The sequence below is a fragment of the Diceros bicornis genome, chromosome 22 (genome assembly GCF_020826845.1).
Source record: "Diceros bicornis minor isolate mBicDic1 chromosome 22, mDicBic1.mat.cur, whole genome shotgun sequence".
Classification (NCBI taxonomy): Eukaryota; Metazoa; Chordata; class Mammalia; order Perissodactyla; family Rhinocerotidae; genus Diceros; species Diceros bicornis.
Genome location: NC_080761.1, coordinates 5,258,377 through 5,277,771, shown reverse-complemented (window position 1 = coordinate 5,277,771; position 19,395 = coordinate 5,258,377). Strand labels below are relative to the sequence as shown.

General features: G+C 50.1%; 1 protein-coding gene across 10 annotated transcripts in view; it reads left to right on the top strand.

The window, feature by feature from the left end:
* AOPEP (aminopeptidase O (putative)) overlaps nucleotides 1-19,395 on the top strand; it is a 514,798-nt gene that overhangs the window by 335,077 nt on the left and 160,326 nt on the right. For 8 of the 10 annotated variants that reach the window (XM_058565455.1, XM_058565460.1, XM_058565459.1 and 5 more), the window contains 3 exons: nucleotides 9,169-9,255; nucleotides 11,047-11,191; nucleotides 14,528-15,819. In XM_058565455.1, the coding sequence (XP_058421438.1) occupies nucleotides 9,169-9,255; nucleotides 11,047-11,187 (228 nt within the window). In that variant the 3' untranslated portion in view covers nucleotides 11,188-11,191; nucleotides 14,528-15,819. Of the gene's footprint in view, nucleotides 1-9,168; nucleotides 9,256-11,046; nucleotides 11,192-11,657; nucleotides 13,468-14,527; nucleotides 15,820-19,395 lie in introns of those variants that run through there. The other 2 variants (XM_058565458.1, XM_058565457.1) reach the window with 2 other exon arrangements.

Here is a 19,395-nt window from a genome sequence, read left to right as displayed (position 1 = left end):
AGCTTTGTTAGGAAAGAAAGGCAAGCTGTGCCGTATTTCAAGGTAGACCCAACATGAGCTCCCCATTTCTACTTTTTGGTGCCAGTTGCCTTTAATAGCATTAACATCATTAAATAAAATAACATATCCATAGGAAAGGGAGAAAGGCTAGAATTTGCCCGAGAGAACATCCGTGAGTAAGGCTGCCTCTTTTATAATGCTTGGCGTTTGTCTTCACGTCCAGTCCTCACAGTCACTCTCCGTGTGCATGTCAAGTGTGATGATCCATGTTTTGCACGTTGCCACAGCTGCAGTTATAACTGGTTATAACTAGTTAACATACAGATGAGAGCTTTAGGGACTGACTCAAGCAAGGTTAGTAACAGCCCTTGAAAAAAAGCTGAGAGCCTCCGATACCTCGTTTGTTGTCTTAAACCCGGGCCAAGGGATTTACTCACCTGGCTTTGTGATGACAAATAGGATAACTTTAATTCCCTTTAGTTTAAAAAAATAACATTAAGATTGCAGCCCTTTGAGAGTAAGGAGCAGTAAAGGTGAAGTGCTAGACTCCAAATACAAATGTTGGCGATCTCTACGTGACAGCTATACAGCTGGCCATTCTTCTGTCTTTTCTCGTGAGAGTGAGCAGATTAGACATGCTGGACCACTGTAGATGCCTCTAAACAGAATACGTGTTGGCAGTGCTGTCTGTCCTGGAGCTGTTCTGCAAAGGCCTTCCCGCTCCTGGGCTGCCAGGCAGGCTTCTCTCACCAGCAGTAAACCCACTTTAAAGCAGAGTTAAATCTAATTTAAGGACACAAATTGAAAAAGCAGGTTTGTTTATTGCAGTGTTAGACTTATTAACTCACAAAAGCCATGAGCCTTGGTCTTTCTGTTTACAGATATAAAATGGAATTCTAAATGAGGTTTAATGGGCTTCCCAGATCATGTTCCCTGGACAGATTTTTTTCCTTTCAACAGTAAATTTTGAAATCAAAAGGACTAGAAAGAAAGGGGAGCACTTCCTGTCATAAAGAGGATGGGCGGCATTCTTCAAAGCATTTTACAGCTTCCAACCGTGCATTATAATTTCCAAGTAGCTGAAAAGCATTCTCAGTTTTTAAAAGTGGTACATTCATTCAGAAACATTTATAAAAGCGCATACTGTGTGCCAGGTGTTGAGATAGGGCCCGGAACTGGCCTGAAGGTGCCAGGCCCCTGTTCTCCCCGAGCTTTCATTTTACTGTAAGTAAAATACGAAAACAAGCAGACAGGGAAACAGGATGGTTTCACAGAGCAGGATGAGCGGGAGAGGATGTAAGACACTTCTCTAAGTGACCGACTGATGAAGGCCAGGGCTGATGAACTCTGGGCCCACGAGGCGAGTTCAGGGGTGTGGACATAGCAGATCATGCGAGCAGATGTGGGTGTGCCGGATGGGGCAGGGCCCAAGCCGTGCCATCTATGTCTCAGCAGATGTCCTTGTGCCCTCTATGTGCTGGCCCCTCACAGCCTTGTTAAAAAGCTAAAGGCTGTGTTAATACACTTTGGGACTTTTGGGGACACACTGGAGACTGAGTTTCTGGCGTCATCAGAGAATTGAAAAACTAATAAAACTGTAGTATATTAACAGAAGGGGACATGCTGAAGTCGTTTTTAAGTGAAAGTAGGTAGCTCACACTAAGCTAGTAAATCCAACAGTGGCAAGTGGAGAACAGGAAAAACATAAAATAGTATATCCATATTGATTGCTGCTATTGTAAAGATCAGAAGTGAATGGCTAGGGCCGGCCCCGTGGCTTAGCGGTTAAGTGCGCGCGCTCCGCTACTGGTGGCCCGGGTTCGGATCCCGGGCGCGCACCAACGCACCGCTTCTCCGGCCATGCTGAGGCTGCGTCCCACATACAGCAACTAGAAGGATGTGCAGCTATGACATACAGCTATCTACTGGGGCTTTGGGGGAAAAAAAAAAAAGGAGGAGGATTGGCAATAGATGTTACCTCAGAGCCAGTCTTCCTCAGCAAAAAAAAGAGAGGAAGATTAGCACGGATGTTAGCTCAGGGCTGATCTTCCTCACAAAAAAAAAAAAAGTTGAATGGCTAGAGTTTCATGTTCATTGGGTTCTCTATTTGTGTAAAGTTACCTGTTTATAATTTTTAAGCATTTGAAAATAAAGCAAGGGAAGCAGCTGTGTCTCGGAGCCCTAGGTGTTGTTTCAAGCATGGTGGTGAGTGTGCAGCAAACCAGACCCTGGCTCCAGGATCACAGCGACGGAACAACACGGTTGGCATCCTGTCTGTGACGCAACTGTCTGATGTGCCTTGTTGATGTCACGGAGGCTACCAGAACCAAGTTGGGGGGTATTAGCCAAGTTATTAGAACTAATCTATTGTCTTCCACCTGCAGTATCGTCTCCTCAGCTGCTGTGAGTCCATTTATTCTTTGGGCACAGTAACTCTTCTGTGTAAGACACTGGTTTTCAGTCTCCACCTTCAGTTAACCCAGGGCCCCACAAAGGAGTTCACTGTTTAATTTTAGGGTGTTTCCTACCTGATGTGAAGATTTAAACTGCTTGAAGAACCCATTTATATTCTTCTCCTTAATCTGTCTTTATATACTGGGGTTCCAGATTACATTTTTATTAAAAGTTGGAAGAATTACATTTAAGAAAAGTTTCAAAACCACTTTGGAAAATTAGTCTATTAGATAATAAGCAGGCCATGGGGAGCATTCCTATATAAGAATTTTTATTTCTTTGAAGTGGCTTCAGGGAAAGTAAAGTTGTTAAAACTTGAAGATAAAACTTGTGATAAAAGCTATAAAAGAGCACTGAGAATTGTGAAGTGTTAGTAAGCATGGGCTCTGGGATGTGGTGAGGCATCCTCATCCTGAATGGGCTGATAGAGGGGAGCATCTCAGCAGCGTGGGGAGACTGGATGTGAGCTGGTTTGGGGGTCACTCTTCTGAAGCTGCATTTCCTCAGGCTCGGAGCACCCACCCACACGTGGCACCTCACATCTGCGTTTGTGCTGGGCCCGTAGGCCAGAGAGATGCTCTGTTTCAGAAGGAACACTGGAGCGTGTTTGCTTATGCAGAAGGAGTGCAATCTGTAGAGAGAGGAACAGGACTGGAAGGCCCCACGTTCCAGGACACCCTAGAATTCCTGGAGGACCGGGCTGACGCTGGCTGTAGCCAGCTCACCAGGGCCAGCTGTGTGTTTCCACCCGGCTCTGTGTTCTGTGATGTCATGTGGGTAAATTTTGGGGGTCCACACCACCGCCTGTGCCTCCCTCCAGGAGCCTAGAGCCTGGGCTTCTGCTCTAGAGCAGGAGTCAGCAAACTACAGCCAGGCCGATCCAGCCTACCGTCTATTTTTGTAAATAAAGTTTCATCTGAAGTTTCATCTTTACCTATTGTCTAGGGCTGCTTTTGTGATATAATGGCAAATAGGCCAGAAAGCTAAAAATGCTCACAATCTGGCCCTTGACAGGAAAAATTTGCCAACCCCTGTTTTAGAGTTTAGTAGGAAACTGGTTGTGGATGCATTAAATTCTGAGGTTGAGAAGAGATTGGAGTGGGGAGGGGCGTCGTCTGCTAAAGGCAGTTTTTCTCTCCTATTTCCAGGAGAGAACAATTAAATGAGAGGGAGCCTCAGCATGTCCTAATAAGGTCCTGGTTATATCTTAGAGAGACCCGTGGGTTCATGGGACTTGTCCCTGGAATCTGAGATGTGGTTTGGGAATATAAATGACCCTACAAGGCAGGTGTCATTTCTTGAGCACTGCTGGAAATCAAAGGAGCAGGCTTCCTTCACCCTGTACCATATTTCTGAGCCAGAAGTAGTTCAGCTCAGCCAAGCCCCAGTGATAACTGTCTTTAAAAGGCAGAAGTGCCACGTGACTGGAGCCGATGCTGGGGCAAGGCTGAACCATCTGTCTTCACAAATGGTTTGGAAAATCCCCGGGTGCCGGGCCCCTGGGTGCACTTCCTGGGTGGCATGAGAAGTGGCAGCTGCCCAGGCCTACAGGCCCCTCCTGGGCGGGGCCCCTGCCTCCTCTGCTCTGCTCTTGTCTCAGACTCAGCCCACCCTCTCACCCAATAGCTCTAGTCCAGTCGCAGGCAGGGCCTCGCTCTTCTTCCTGGGCTGCGTTGTCCGCCCCCCCCCACCCCCCCACCCCCCGTCCCGCCCCGGGCCCAGCCCTGTCAGGGCCCTCGCTCCACACACCATCCGGGCCGCCCTCTCAGTGAGCAGCAGCATCTGACAAGCGCTCTCCTCCGTCATTTCGCCAGTTAACAAACGCTTCCTTGGATTTAATGCTCCCAAGTTTTTATAAATTCAATAAATAATAGAACTTTGAAGTAGAAAAGAAAGCCAGAAACATGCTCCTGCTAAGATGACAAGCCCTTCCTGTGTGGGAGCAGCTGCTGTCCTAACACTTGCCATGGGCAAACTCGATCAGTTCCCACCGCAGCCCAGAGGGGCCGATGCCCTTCTAACCCCCGCATCAGGGAGCCGCGCTGGTGTGGTTAGAGCAGCTGGCCGAGCTGACAGGGCTGGTGAGTGACAGAGCCCGGCCTCCAGCCTGGGTGTTCTCACCGTGAGTCAGGACACAGTGGGTCATGGAATCAACTTAGTAGATGGCCAACCAGCGTAAAGAAAACAACAGAAAATATCAGCGTGTTGCATATAGAGAGGGGAGGTATAAAAAAATGAAACGTGTGTGTGTGTACACATGTATACGTTATATGCATATATATGATGGCGCACACGCATCTGTATGTAAGTGTGTGCTTGTATTGGCGGTCACTGTGTCCCATGCCATTTCCTCCATGCAGGGCACATAGTTGGCTGCCCTGAATATGTTTGGAATGAATGAGCCACCAGCCTCATAGCCAGAGCCCTGTGTGTGTGTGTGTTTCCTACAAAATACTTTCTGGACACCCAAGCCACCTGTCTGCTCAGATCTCCCAATGGGTCAGGCCTGTTACCACAGACATACCCATCTTCTGGTGGGAGTCCTTGCTGTGGTTTGGGGTCCACCATCCTGGAAAAGTTATGGATCATTGGAGGGTTTTAATGCTCTATCACCACATGTGGATCTGACATGAACCAGCTTTTGCATACCTACCTTTTAAAGCCTCGCACTCCAAATCTAAGACCCTCCCATCTGCACTCAACCCAGAGAACCAGTCACATTGTTGAGTACTCCTCGGAGAGCACTGATGTTTATGCACTCATCACCCTTTGTTCATGGAGACTATAGAAACCTGGAAACTTCTAGAATCCATTTCCAATGGTGTAAATTAGCACCACTGTGTTAAAACTCACCTGTGCACTGAGGGCCACATCATTTTCTGTTCAGAGTGTCCCTTGAGCAGAACACTTTGAAAAGCAGATTTTCAAACTAATTTTTATTAGACTGAAGTATTCATGGGTGCACAGCTATATATGCACTACTGTGTATCACAACCTTGTTGTGACTTCGTGGGAAGAATCAGGGACCTAAGTTCCCTTTCTTCATCCTTCCTCATTCGTGTGCCAGGCACTGTGCTAAATGGTCCGTATGTATTGTGGGACCCTCAGCACAGCGTTTGTGGTGGGTACACTCTTGTGCTGGCACTGGTGTGCCAGGCAGGAGGTGGGGCCGGACCAGCCAGGCTCTGGGTCTGCCCACCTCCCCCTTCCTGGGTCCAGCTGCTCTCTGCACTGAAGACTGAGGAAAAGATGGGCCCGTCCTTGGGAACAAGACTTCGAGTGCCCCTCGTGGCGCCCTGCCACAGAGCAGCTGGAGTGAGGGCTCTGCCCTTCACCGCCATGGGCAGCTCTCCTCTCCTCCCTTCCACAGTGCCCTTTTCTGATTTTCTTCAGCTTTCTTCTTCTTGTCCTGCTCTCCGTCCCTCCCTGCCTCCTTCCCCTTGCTCGTCCTTGCTCCTTACTTCTGGGCCTGCCTGACTGCCTGATGGTGTTCAGGGCTGAGGTGTCTGTGGACTGGAGGCTTTCAGGTGATTTCTAGCGTGAGTTTGGAGTGACTGTATGAATTTGAGTCATAATTTAAGAAGTCATTACATTTTTTCAACTCTGAGACATAATTGAAGTATAATGAAATGCCAGTATTTAAAGTGTCATTTGATCAGTTTTGGCGTATGGATGCACTCAGGAAACACTGAAATTAAGTGAACAGAAGCAAGAAGCGGCGGATGCTGTGGAGGGCCTCCTGGGCGCCAGGCGCTGTCAGGAGCGCGTGCAGTGTTGATTTTTAATCTCCCTGAGGAAGGTAAAAGACGGAGTGACTACTACCCCTGTTAATTAATTCATTAGAAAATAAAGGTGAGCAAATCTACAGAATGACAGATTTCTTCTTAGAGACCTGCTTCTGAATTCTCTGGCTCAGGCGCCCCAGCACTGAGAACTTCAGTCTCCTCCGTTAGCACTGGAGGAAGGAACTTGATACAAGTACGTGAGGGCCTCTGTCAAGGGTGATTTCGGCTTCTCAGGGATCTGGAGAAAGGAGATGTTTCGTCAGTGTCCACCGTGGAAACATTGCTGGGAGAAATGGAGACAGATGTCACTTTGCTGCCAGCTTTTTGGGAAATCCCCGTTCACATGGTGACAAGTGACCGTGAAAATTGTGGGTCCTTGCGAGTTTAGGGGATAAAAAAATAAGGATTTTCTCTGTTTCTCAAAGAAATATGAAGAGAAGTAACCACCCTGCTCACAAGCAAGAACTGTGTGTTGGGCCCTCAGCCTCACACAGCATCCCTGTGCTGTCTTTGGAACATCCTGTCGTTGACTACTAAAATAGGTTTAGCTCCTTTGTAATGAAAAGGCTTGTTGTTTTTTCTGCTCTTTGTGGAGTGGGCTGGGGGAGTTGGTCTGTGCTTCCTGGATTGCCATGTTAGCCTCCAGGGGTCAGAAGACTAGATCGATTATTAATCGTGACAATAAACTATTTTTAATAGTAAGAGAAGTGGAAATACTGACTTCATATTGGTTGTCAAAGAGCTCTTTCACTCGGCCCATCTCCTGGACCTTCGTCCAGTTGTGGTGGGATTGCCCCTGCCTCCCGCCTGCCTGGGGTACTAGGAAATAGGCCCTAATTTATGCTTTGTTATTTCTGTATGTGTGAATAAGATGAAGTAGAGCACAGGAAGAAAAAATGAGAGGCCAAACCTTCCATTCTCAAAATTAGGTCTAAAAATATATAATGTCCCCAAGTCTTGGAATGACAGAGAACAGTCGTCAAGGGCGTGGTGTGAGCAGGTCACGTAAATCTAAGTCATTAGAACACTTTGAAGCTGAGGGAGTTCTCCATACATGATCCCACTAAAAGGTAGGGCAAGTATCCCCATTTTGCAGTTGTGAGAAGTGAGGCTGTTTCTGGAAGTCCCAGAGCAGGCGGCAGAGCAGCGGTCCCGGGTCTTCTGACTGTGCCGTGTGGGTCCATCCCACCAGGCCACACTCGGCTGCTGTGGGGAGCTGGCGCCCATGTTCATAAAGCTCACCAATAAAGACACTGCTGGTGTGTGGACAGGGCTGGTGGTGTCTGAGGCTTTTAGATACCGAGGCGTCCGCGGGGGCTGCTGAGTCCTTCCCAGTGCTTGGCCTTCAGTGCTTGCACGGCAGCAGATCCCATTGTTCCGATGGCTTCCTCTGAGTGGTGGAGCAGGATAAGCTGGCATCTCTGAGCTCTGTTCACTTGTTCTTTCTGCTCAGAATATTTTAGGGGCTGCCCTTCCCTTTTATGGTCTGTTAATTTCTATCGGCTGTATAAGAAAGAACATTTTGTTGAAGATGGAAAGATTCCGAGACCCATCGAATCCAACCTGCTTCCCTTTTGTTGTGATGGTCCGAGGCTCCTACCTCATTTCCGTGCATCTCTGAAATTCCCTCCTGGATGTAAAGTTCGTTGGCATCCTGTCCTTAGAAGTGCAGATGGCCTGGCTGCCTGCAAGTAACGGGCATCGCCACCAGAGTCCTCGAGTTAACACCCTGTCCCGGAGTGCACTGTGGCCTAGGGCAAGGATTCTTTCCAAAAAATTGGTTTCTTTAGTTTTTTCCTAATTGTTTGTGTATAAATCTATTTATAGTAAATTAAAGGAGAGATCCGGCCAGCAGTGGGTAATGGTATAATTTACAGGGGCCCCAGCCAAAATGTTGAGATTGCTTACATTTTACTCTTGCCACAGAAGGATTACTATAAAGGGTCTCCCTCTTTCAAAGGCAATAAAAACAAAGAGTGATGGAAGGGGGATTTTTTTAAATGCACTTAATCACTTCCGTGTATGGTTAATGTTGAACTGATAATGGAATATGAAATGGTAGGCTGCTGGCTGGGTGTAGTTGAGAAGGCTTTGATGCGGTAGAAAATGGCCTGAGACTGGGTTCTGAAAACCAAATTCAGGTAGAGTCTCCCCGTAAAGAATGTGCCTGAAGCGCCGAGAGTGGCCATGGGCTCTGCTCTGTTAGCAGAGGCAGCCGGTGCCGGGGTCAGACTGCCTTGTTGTGTGTCGGGTTTAGGGGGTGGGGTCCTGGCAAAGTCCTGCTGGTAAACATTTAGTACAGTCTGTCTGTACTCAGTGGCATCCACATCTGGCTTGTCTGTTTTCAGTGCCTTGTGCAGCAGGAGCTGCTTGTGTCCAGGTGGTCTGCTCTCCTTCCTTTTCCCTCGGGCAGACACCCCGTGCTCCACAGCAGGCAGGCTTTGCCTCCTCAGGAATGTGGAGAGCAGTGTCTTCCTCCTTGTGCTGCGTTTATTGTTACAGACAGCAGCATTGGACCAGATCGCGTATTGCAGGAAATGAAGTAGTTGTGGTTCTAAAGGAAACCTTCACTGACAGCATACGACAGGATGGTGCACCAGCTGCCTGGCTGGAATGCGCTCTTAATTTTCTAGTTACGTTTTGCCTTTATCTGTTATCTTGCAAAATTGTGTTTAAAAACATCAAAAGACACCTAACTGAAAACTGCACTTTCCTCCCCTGAAGTTGACTAACAGCCCTGTCAATCAGGAACATGATGCCTTTCTTTGTAAAAGAAATTAAACTAAAATGAAATATGAAAACTAAAAGTGTCAACAGCATTAATGTACTTCAGAGAGGAACTTTTTCTAACTCCAATTCTGTCATTAAACCTGTTAGGCTAAGGAAACCTACCAGTTTGTTGCTTATTGGATTTTCTCTCATTTCTTAGGTTCGCCATCGGTGGTGTGAACTCATTGTTAAGCACAGATACACAAAAGCTTACAAAGATGTGGAGAGATTCCTTCAGGAGGATCAGGTAAGTTTCATTTGGCAGCAGACACGTTAAATGCTGTCCCCTGTCTGGTGCACTTAACACAGGGACCTAAGTTGTGAACATCTCTTTCATACAAATATTTAAACATTTCCCAGAGATTTTTAAGAAGTAGGTAGGAGCTTACCTAACACACTTCTGAGCTGCGGTGATGGGCCCTCTGTCTGGGTATCCCGTTGACTGCTCCCCCTCGGGAGCCCCCGGGTTTGCCTGGCTGTGAAGCGCACACACTTTACAGCGTCTCCGAGTCCCAGGTCGGGTTGTGGCCTTGTGATGCCATGGTGTGTGTCTGTTTCCAGTCGTGCTCATTTAAAGTGGGTGTGCAGATGACACTCAGAGAGCTCTGACTGGCTGGGGCAGTCTGGATCCACACCTGCCACGCCGGGCCAGGCCCCTGTGCTGAGTTTCCTTCCTGTAAGAACTCGCCTCACTGTTCACCAGGGGAAAGTAGTCCAAGGAACCCACGGATGCATGTCCCTGCCTGAACGTGTTTGGGGACGTTCTCCTTGCCACCTCTGCACCCAGCCACGTGTCCCCAGCATGGCCATCTATGGTGGTGCATATGCCGCAGGTTCTGTCTGCTGCCGTAAGTCAGCCTGCAGCTCGTTCCTGTTGGCGTGACCAGTGGGCCTCTGAGCGAGCTGTCTGTGGAGCACCGTGGGCTGAGCGAATGAGGCTATGTTCCAGCTGGGGGTGGAGGTGGGGGTGGGGCAAACAAAAGGACTCTTGATAGGGCCTGAGTATGGGGGCAGCCCGCAAGTAAGGGCTCAGTCTTCCCACAAAGAAAGTTACATGATTTTGTATGAGAAGAAATGTCACATTTGCACAGTGGAGCAAGAGGTGTTTGGAAACACAGAGGTGGGTATAAGAAGGACAAAATGGAAGTGCAACTTAAATAAAGTATGTTCTGAAAACCAAAATTAACTGCAATATATTTAGAACCATGATCTCTGCCAGATAAGAATCACCATCTCTCAGCTTTTTGAGGAAAGCATTTTTGAACTCATGTTCACTACCCACTTTTTATTTTGTGCTATCTTTGAGCTCCTCCTTTTAATTTGTTCCGGCAGAATGTGATCCAGCATAACTGAGCTTGGAACAAGAGAGAAGGCGGAACCAAAGGGATCTTTTGGTCTTCCAGAACATAACTGGCTGATTTTAAAACTGTAGGGAAAATGCAGATGTGAGTCTGTGCAGCAATGTTTCTGAGACAGAAGGGCCAGTGTCTGCTGGTGGTGGGCGCTGTTGAGGGAATGCCATCAGGCTGGGCTGCAGCGATGGCGTCTTTCCCTGGACGGCACGGTGACTCTTCCTGCCCGTGGCTGCCATGTGACATGGTGGTCTTCATTTCCTAGCTCTGCCTAGGGACACGCTTTCCTGGGAGGAAGTGCTGTGTCAGTGTGACACACATGGCGCCATGTGCTCCCTCTAGCTCTAGTTCCCTGGTGTTCCTTATGGGAAGCTCCCCGTCCCTGTCCAGAGCAGTTCTGACACAGGCATCACGAGAGAAATGCTCACTTGTCACCGTGTCGCCAGTTAAATCACCAGGGTTCTGTTGATGGGACTGATAGCTAAGAATTCCTTGGGGTTTCAGTGAGAACAAGAAAGCGGAGGTTGAACCGCACATTCTAGAAGTACAGCTCCTCAACTGTGTATCTTTTCTAGGGTCTTTGTCATTTCTAGACAGCAAGTTCGTGTGAAACGAGCACAGACTCTGTGTAGGGGTGGACGCATCCTGTCTTCTTCTCACACTCTCTGGCCTCTGTGCCCCCACAGGCCATGGGCATATACCTTTACGGGGAGCTGATGCTGAGTGAGGACGCTGGGCAGCAGCAGGTCGCCCGCAGGTGCTTCAAGCTGACCAGGGAGCAGATGGATAGATCCTCAGCAGAGGTGGTGGCCGAGATGTTATTTTAAAGAGGTGATTCTCTCCCTTTCCTTTTTCTGTTGTTCCCTTCTAACCAGAGATTCCTCTTAGGAGCCAAATAAGTCAGTAGCCAACTGGTGAGCCTCAAGCACCGGCAGCCTCTGCCCTCTGCTCCCACCTGAGTGATGAGTGGCCTTGGAGAGCAGGCCCAGTGGGATGCCTGCTGGAGCGCGAGGCCCAGAGGCCCCGAGGCACCTCGTCCCCCCGGGCGAGTGGTCACTGGAAGGCAGAGGCCGTCCACCCAAGCGGAGCGGCTCTCTTGGCACTGTTATGGCCACTTCAGGTTTTGTTATTTGTAGGAACACAAGTCATGGGAGAACATCTTGAGTGGGTTCAGGAGGTGGGCCGGGGAGCCCAGCAGAAGCACTGCTCCCCAGTCTTCACGGGGAAGTCTGACGGGGGAGTGTGCTGCCGGGTGATCCCAGATCCTGAGTTGCATGCAGATGTCTTCTCCTCCCAGGCTGTGAGAGAACTTGAGGTTCCTCAGGCTGTCCCCGCCTGACCCATGAGGCTGGCAGGAGGCCCTCGGCCAAAGGGTGCCGCTCGCTTCTCCATCACCCCGTGTGTCTTCAGGCACAACTTACCTGGTTGCGTTGGAGCAGAATTTCTCCCCAGTGTATGCTGGACTGGGAGTCCTAAATTACTTAAACGACTTCCTTTGTTAATTGTGCTTAGAATTTATCTGTTAGGTTGACGTCCTAGCAGTCAGTTTTTCTAACTGTGGGTTTCTGCATTTTAAAAGTATTTAGCAGTGGTACATAAAGTTTTATAAGTAGAACTGTGAGATTATAAGTGTATTTTTTCCTCTGACAATCATTATCGTTTATGTGTCTTCTCAGTTTTTCTTCAAGGTTTTACATGATATAATAGGGTGTATCTAATTTTATATCTTTTTTTAATTTAGTGTCAAATCTCAAGCATTTTTCATGTATATAGCTTCTCTATAGATATAATTTTAATGGATATTAAATATTTTATGTTGATATTCTTAACCCATTGTTAGACGTTTAGTTTGCTTGTAATGTTTTGCTCTTATAAAAACCATTTCTGTCTAATATGTTTGTCTTATTTATTTGAAAGAACTCTAATACTGAGGAGAGCGAAAAAGTGTTTCTCGAGTATGGTCCTGCTCTCCAGAAGAGTCAGGGGACTGTGTGCGGGAACGGGGACAGTGGAGGCCATGGCAGCAGCTGGCCCTCTTGTAGTAGAGCCGCCGCGTGCGGCTCACAGACCCGCGAGCAGCCTCAGGCCCTGTTCAAGACGGACGACCCGTGTGAAACCAGAGCAGTCACACAGTTAGCTTGCTGCCAGCCTTCTACAGTCATTGGTAGATGTCAGATTTCTCTTTGGACGTTCAGTTTCATGGAGGGGGTGTGTTTCTGGAAGTGTGTGTGGCTGCACTAGGGCATCTGTCCTTTGACGGGTCCCCATCCTCCATGGGGTGGAGGCCACACAGCGCTGGCGGGTCTTCCTTGTGATTTTTTGCCCCAAGCAGGCAAAGGAGTAGCCTGGTCCCGAGTCTGCTGTTTTCTCACCTTCCCTCCTGTTGTCGCCCTTCTAGACAAACATGGGTCACGCGCACCCCTTCGCCCCCACCCCCGCCTTCTCCGTGAAGAGCAGTGGCGAAGGCCACTCTGAGTGGCTCCTTCCAGCTGTCGGGAGTCCTTCCCAACCTGGGGGCGGGGGGCACAGACGTCCCAGACCACTTAGACTGCGTGTCCCGGGGTGCGAGGCAGTGCACCGACTGAGCAAGGGCCGCCACAGGATGGCCAGGCCGTGCGGTTTTCATTTCACGTCCCAAAGCTGCACTGGCATTTGCATAGTGGTCTCTGAGTCCTTTTGATTTAAAAAATATACCTCTAGGACTCCCAAGTAAATGAGCAACAGACAGAAATAAAACCCCTTTGGTAGCGTAGCAGGCCTGGAGGTGGTGTCGTCGCCTCATGTCTGAGGAACCCGGTGCGTGCGATGTGGGCTGTGACCCGGCAGGCACGGCGCTGCCCCAGAGTGCTCTGGCTGCTTGGGTTCCTGGCATGCTGATTTGTGACTTAAGATTAAAATCACATTGCCAGGGATTACCACGCAACCACGACCTTGGCTGCTCCTCCAGAAGCCATAGTTCTCTCTCTGCAGTTTGGAGAACAGATGCATCTCATAGCTCTTCTCTGGAAACAAGAAGCCAACAGCCGTGGAAGATGCTCGCCGGCCCTTTCATTTTGCCCAGCCGACGACCTCTCTGATGAGGTGCAGAGCTTAGCTGATTGGTGAACAGTGACTGGTTTCCGCTTTGTTCACAGTGGCTAAGTTCTGCACCTGAAGAGAAGGTGAGATGGGGACAGTTAAGTTGGAGCTGCTGGGGCAGAGGCCACAGCTGAGCGGGCAGCTCGGGTGCCAAGCACGATTCTGGAGGATGAGAGACCCGCTCAGCCACAAGGATGCGCTTTCTCCTGTCGTGAATGCGACGAACTCAGCAAAAGTCTACGGAAATATAAATCCACTAATTAGGTATCTGTCTGAAAGGTCAAATGTATTGAAAGCTGCAAAAATTATTATAAAAAACTAAAACGAAAGTCAAATAGAACCATGTCTGCCGTTGGTTGGTGTGAGGAGGGCTGGGCGCTCCACAGGAGACCCTTGGTGTCCCTTCCCAAGCATGGTGAACTCTCTCATGTATTTGCAGTCTAGGTGTGCTGTAGCCGCGCGGAACGAGCCGAGCGCCTCGCCAAGGCGCTGCTTCTTCGGGCTGTCGATTGGACCCGCCCTCCGGTGCCTACTGAGCTGATATCAGTTCTCATTTTACACACTGGCTCAGTTCAGCAGGAACAGGAGTCGAGCCCTAGAGCGAAAAGCCTTCCTGTCTGTAAGTGCCTGGAGGCCGGGAGCTGGGACTCCCCTCCCTGAAGACAGACCGGCGGCGTGGCTGTCCCAGAGGCCTGAAGCTCTGCACACAGTGAGCTGCCTCCCTGCAGCAGAGGGTAGTTAGCACCGCACGTGTGGCGCAGGCTCGAGCACCTCCCTCATGGTGTCCTTCACACTCTCCCAGCGCAGTTGGAGTGAGTGCGGGTCTCACAGGGGCCCTTTCTGGGCTCTGTTTTGTGACTGAAACCTCGGTCACAGCTGCTGGCTTTCAGAGCCGTGTGTGAGCCAAGCTAGTGGCACATGGTTCCACGGTAAACCCCACTCGGGGTTGGGAGATGTGGCCAGGCCTCATCTCGTCCTCCACTCAGAGCCCTCTCTCCAAAGCAGACAGCACGGGTCACAATGGGACTCGTTTACAAGAATTCCTTCGTTGTGACCCGGCAGTAAATTTTATTGCTGTTTCCTTTGCAGGAAAGATCACAGCGAGATTCTTTCTCATGCGTCTCCTCCTAGCCCTGGTGGGAGCAGAATCCATTGACCCTGAACATCAAAGGAAGGATTACGGGGCTGCTAAAGCCATCAGCCGACAGCAGGGTCCACGTCTTGATGCTTCTCTTTCTAGGGGCTCATGAAAGAGGCGGTCCTCGTAAATGGTCTCTGCGGCTGTGTGCTGCCTTTGTCTCCTGCCCTGGCCTCGCCCCCTCAGGATACTGAGTCTGAATTGTAGCTCTGCTGTGAGTTTAAGGCAGTTCTTTCACGCAAATGATTGAAGATAGGAGACACGTTAAAAACCCTGCTGACCATTTTGCATTGATACCCCCAGCATGTGGCTGCAGTGGTATTTCTATAATTCCAAAAAGTCACGGGGTTTGTCTACACTGGGACCAGTGAACACCACCGTTGGATGTCTTCCCCTGGGCCATTTCGGAAGGATTCTGCAGAATTATTTTGATTGATATGTTCATTATTTAGATTTTTCGAAAATTTTAGTACCTTTTTGTAAAGGTGCAGGATAAAAATCTAAGGTGTGTTAACAATAAAATATAGTGGATTAAAATTTTTGTATTCCTGTTTGCTTCTGAATTTAATACTGTTTAAAAAAAGGAAAAAAATTGTGTAAGAAGAGGACATTCTCCGCACCCTGGTGTTGCACCTTTCCCACCCCGAGAGTTCCTTTCCAGTTTCAATGGAGTGTTGATGTCCTGGGAGGCGGCCCGGGTATTAGGGTGCTCTTGCCCTAACTGAGGCACAGTCAGCACCGTGGGAGTCTGTGGTGATGTCGCCTTTCTTTCCCACAAGTGTTTGAAGTTAAATAAAGAGAGCAACTGAGCTTCCAGTACTGTCCAAAGGGGACGATGGTTTGAAATGCCAGCAGAAGTCTCAGTGGTTGGTGCAGCCACGTGGTTGGTTGGCGTGATGGCGCCAGGGGCCGAGCTGAGTGGGGATGAGCCCAGACGCGGCTCCTCCTCCCGCCTGGCTCTGGGGCTGCGTCTGTCCGCCAGCTCATCTGGGCTGTTAGAGGTGAAGCGCGGCTTTAACACCTGCCTCCTTCAGAAGCACTTGGTCTTCAGTATGATTTGGCAGTGACTGTCATTCTAGAAGGTTTCCTAGGCATTTGCTATTTGCTGTTATGTGTGCTCTGCATATGATGGTATGTACTTTGTTTACCATATTGGTAGAAAAATCAAAATTTGATTTTTAAATTTGAATAAATATAAGAATGCTGCTTTCTGTGAAGACTTGGAATAAATGCTTTTACCTTCTGGTCGGCGTGAGTGTGTTTGGCCTTCTGTGAGGCAGGCAGGGCAGGAAAGGGCCCAGGGGCCCAGACAGTGCCCACCCGCCTGCCCACCTGCGTGCAGACAGCCCTCAGCACTCCCTTGTGTACCATCCAGGTCTGTGCAAGCACACTCTATGATGTTCACACGACAAAATCGCCTAACGACTCATTTATCAGAACATCTCCCCATCGTTAAGTGCCACATGAGTGTATTTCTTATGCTCAGCCTGGAGGGCAGCTCATAGCTTCACTTCCACTCAACCTGGGACAGTGACAGGGGTTGGGGGGACTGCTGAAGCCAAAAATGTGTTCCTCCAGGGGCAGCGGGGATCAGAAATGGTGCCACTAAGAAAGTGTGCTGGGGGGCCGGCCCCATGGCGTAGCGGTTAAGTGCACGTGTTCTGCTGCTGGCAGCCCAGGTTTGGATCCTGGGCGCGCACTGACGCACTTCTTGTCAGGCCATGCTGTGGCGGCGTCCCACTAAAGTGGTGGAAGATGGGCACGGATGTTAGCTCATGAGCAGTCTTCCTCAGCAAAAAGAGGAGGATTGGAGTGGATGTTAGCTCAGAGTTGATCTTCCTCACAACAAAAAGAAAAAAAAAAAAGTGTGCTAGACTCCCATGCGGACAAGTCTTTGTGACGTCCAGCTGGCCCCGTGGTTTGGTTTGGTCTTGTATTTTACAAAAAGTTACAGCCATACTTTGTCATCTTTAGGAACCACTGAGGTAGAGCTGAGTGGCCACACGCATGGGATTTTGCACAAAGACACCTTGCTCCTGTGATCCACTAAGTCCTGCAACTGGCTCTGACCACTGGTTATGGCCAGCAGGCGGTGGTCACTCACGGAAGGGTCATCAACACTGAAGCCCTGAATCACCACCTTTCCTGTGCCGGGTGTTGTCCCCTGGGGGTGGCGGGGGCGGAAGGGCAAGCAGGCCTCTGTGGGGACTCCTGTCTGCCCTCCAGCCACACTCAGTTACCCACTTCATTGGAGTTTCGAGGGATCCTGTGGATGTTCCTGGCTTGCCCCTCTTGAGTCTAGGAGGACTTGAGAGAGTGTGCGGTAGAGGAACCTGTGGCCAGGGCCTGGTAGAGGCCACTGGATTCCAGAGTGGCCTCCAGCCAATTTCGAGACATTATCTAAGAGTAAAACTCAATATTTTTTAAATGATTCATCTGGTTTTTTCTTTAAAAAGCTTCATGTTGGTAACTGTGGCGGGCCACCTGGGGCGTGTAACGGGATTTGAGTTGGAAAGCACAGTGTGGCCTGCTCTGGTTGCTTTCTCAACGTGACCGGAGCACCTTCCGAGAGCTGCCTCAGTCCAGGAGGGAGTATTTGCAGAGGACCCAGGAGCCCTGGCGGACAGAAGATGATCCGTCTCCCCAGGATATGGGTGTGCCAGGGAAGGAGGGAGCCTGCCCTTTCCAAGTTCCCAGTGTGGGTGAGGCCTGAACAGATTTAATTCTGTCTCCAAGGTCACATACCAAGTGACAGGCAGGATTTGAATGTGGGTCCACGTGGCTGGGGATTTTCCTCACCACCACAGTACCTCTCAGGATGTGGACCGTTGGTTCAGTAATAAACTTCTCAGGGACACCCCGTCTCGTCACTCAGCAAGCCGAGATTTGAGAGGCCTGCAGGCCTACCCAGTTTGCTGTAAGGATGGGCCTCCGTGGGGGTAGGGCCAGGTGACACCTGCTTTGTAAAGCATGGAAACTTGAACTTGAATCTGCTACAGTTAACTCACCATGGGGACAGCACAAAGACCTGTCCGCATGGGAGTCTGGCACACTTTCTTAGTGGCACCATTTCTGATCCCCGCTGCCCCTGGAGAAACACTTTTCTGGCTTCAGCAGTCCCCCCAACCCCTGTCACTGTCCCAGGTTGAGTGGAAGTGAAGGTATGAGCTGCCCTCCAGGCTGAGCGTAAGAAATACACTCGTGTCACTTAATGACGGGGATACGTTCTAAGAAATGCGTTGTTAGGTGATTTTGTCGTGTGAACATCATAGTGTGCTTGCATAGACCTGGATGGTATAGTCTATTACACACCTAGGCTACATGGTACTAGTCTTATGGGACCACCTTCTTATATAGAGTCCATCATTGACTGAAACGTCGTTATGCGACTTGACTGTACACTGATAGGAACGAGCCTGTTTACCAACAAGGTAATGCCTCCACCCAGCAGAGGGACCAGGACAGAGGAGGATCCCACAAGTCACCATCGGTCCCCTGGTCGAGTGAAAGCAATGAAACCCCAGCCCCTTCTGTCTGTCATGTATGCCTTCCTAAGCTGCGTGTGAACTTGACCCTGACACACTGGCAGCATTTGCTTGCCGTCTGGATCAGTCATGCCACAGGGGGCCATGTGGGCTCCCACGACAGGTCAGCCCCTTGTGAGGCACCCCAGGCCAGGCCTCAGGGTTGAGGAGCCTTCCAGGACATGGGGGCACCAAGGAGCTGGGCAGATGGCAGGACCCCGCCACCCCAACCGGGTGGTCAGCACAAAACCAGGAATGTTTTAATTCGGGCTTTTCTACAGGCTTATTACAGAGCGGGAAGAGGCAGCCTTGTCCTCTGAGTGAGTCAAGTGGTTAATTGCCAAGCACTGTCCTCAGAGAACAAAGGCTCCGGAAATGGAAGCCTCCTCTGCCCCTTAGTAAGTAGACCCCTGTGCCTTCGCACAGCAGGTCGGGTTGGGGACAAGGGTACGCTTTTCCCGAGGCCACTTCGGCTTCCAGCATGTATGGGAACAGGCCAGGTCAACCTGCAGTCAGACCTCGGGCGGCCAGGCCTCTGATGTCCCCCAAGTACCCCATCCTGCACTTGGCCTGCCCGGGGCCTGGCTGTCACCCCTGGTCGGCCTGAGGCAGCCCCTGTTCCCTCCCACCCAAGTTGGGCTGAGCTTCCGGAGGAGGGGGTGCAGGAGCGCCCCAGGAGGCCTCACTGCCCCTCCTGCTCCCACCCCCCGGCCTTGGCTCTGGGCAGCAGCCAGCGCAGGAGCAGTGCCCGGAGCACTGCTGGCCTCGGTGGGAAGTGTGGGGGGGACAGGGAAGAAGGACAAGGGGAGACGTCTTCCTCTCCCTCTTGGTCTCTAGTTTAGGATTATAGGGCTTTAAAGCACTTATTTTTATTGGAATTTCAAATCAAAACATTGAAATGATAGTCTCCATGCCAAACGAAGTACAGAGATGTCACATTAGCAGGCAGAACCTGGTGCCCCAAGTATAGGACCCGGAAATAGTAACCCGTCCCTTTAATACAAAGAGCAGAGCTTTCAAAGAAGAGTTTCAGGCAGATGTTTCTGGTGCGTCTGGCTCTCTCCTGTGACCTGCTTGACTCCGTGTGGAAGCCTGAGGAGGCCAGGAGCCTTGTGGGGTGTGCTCTCACACAGCAGTCCTCCGCCGTCAGCTTCACCAAAGGCGACTAACCCCCCCTGGGCGGCTAACAGCAAACGCTGCGTGATTTATGCTCAAGGGCCAGTGTTTTCAGAGCTTTACGTTCCGGGCCCGCCACCTCCTCGCTCTCTAGATGGAGCTGCCGGGGGAGGAGCACT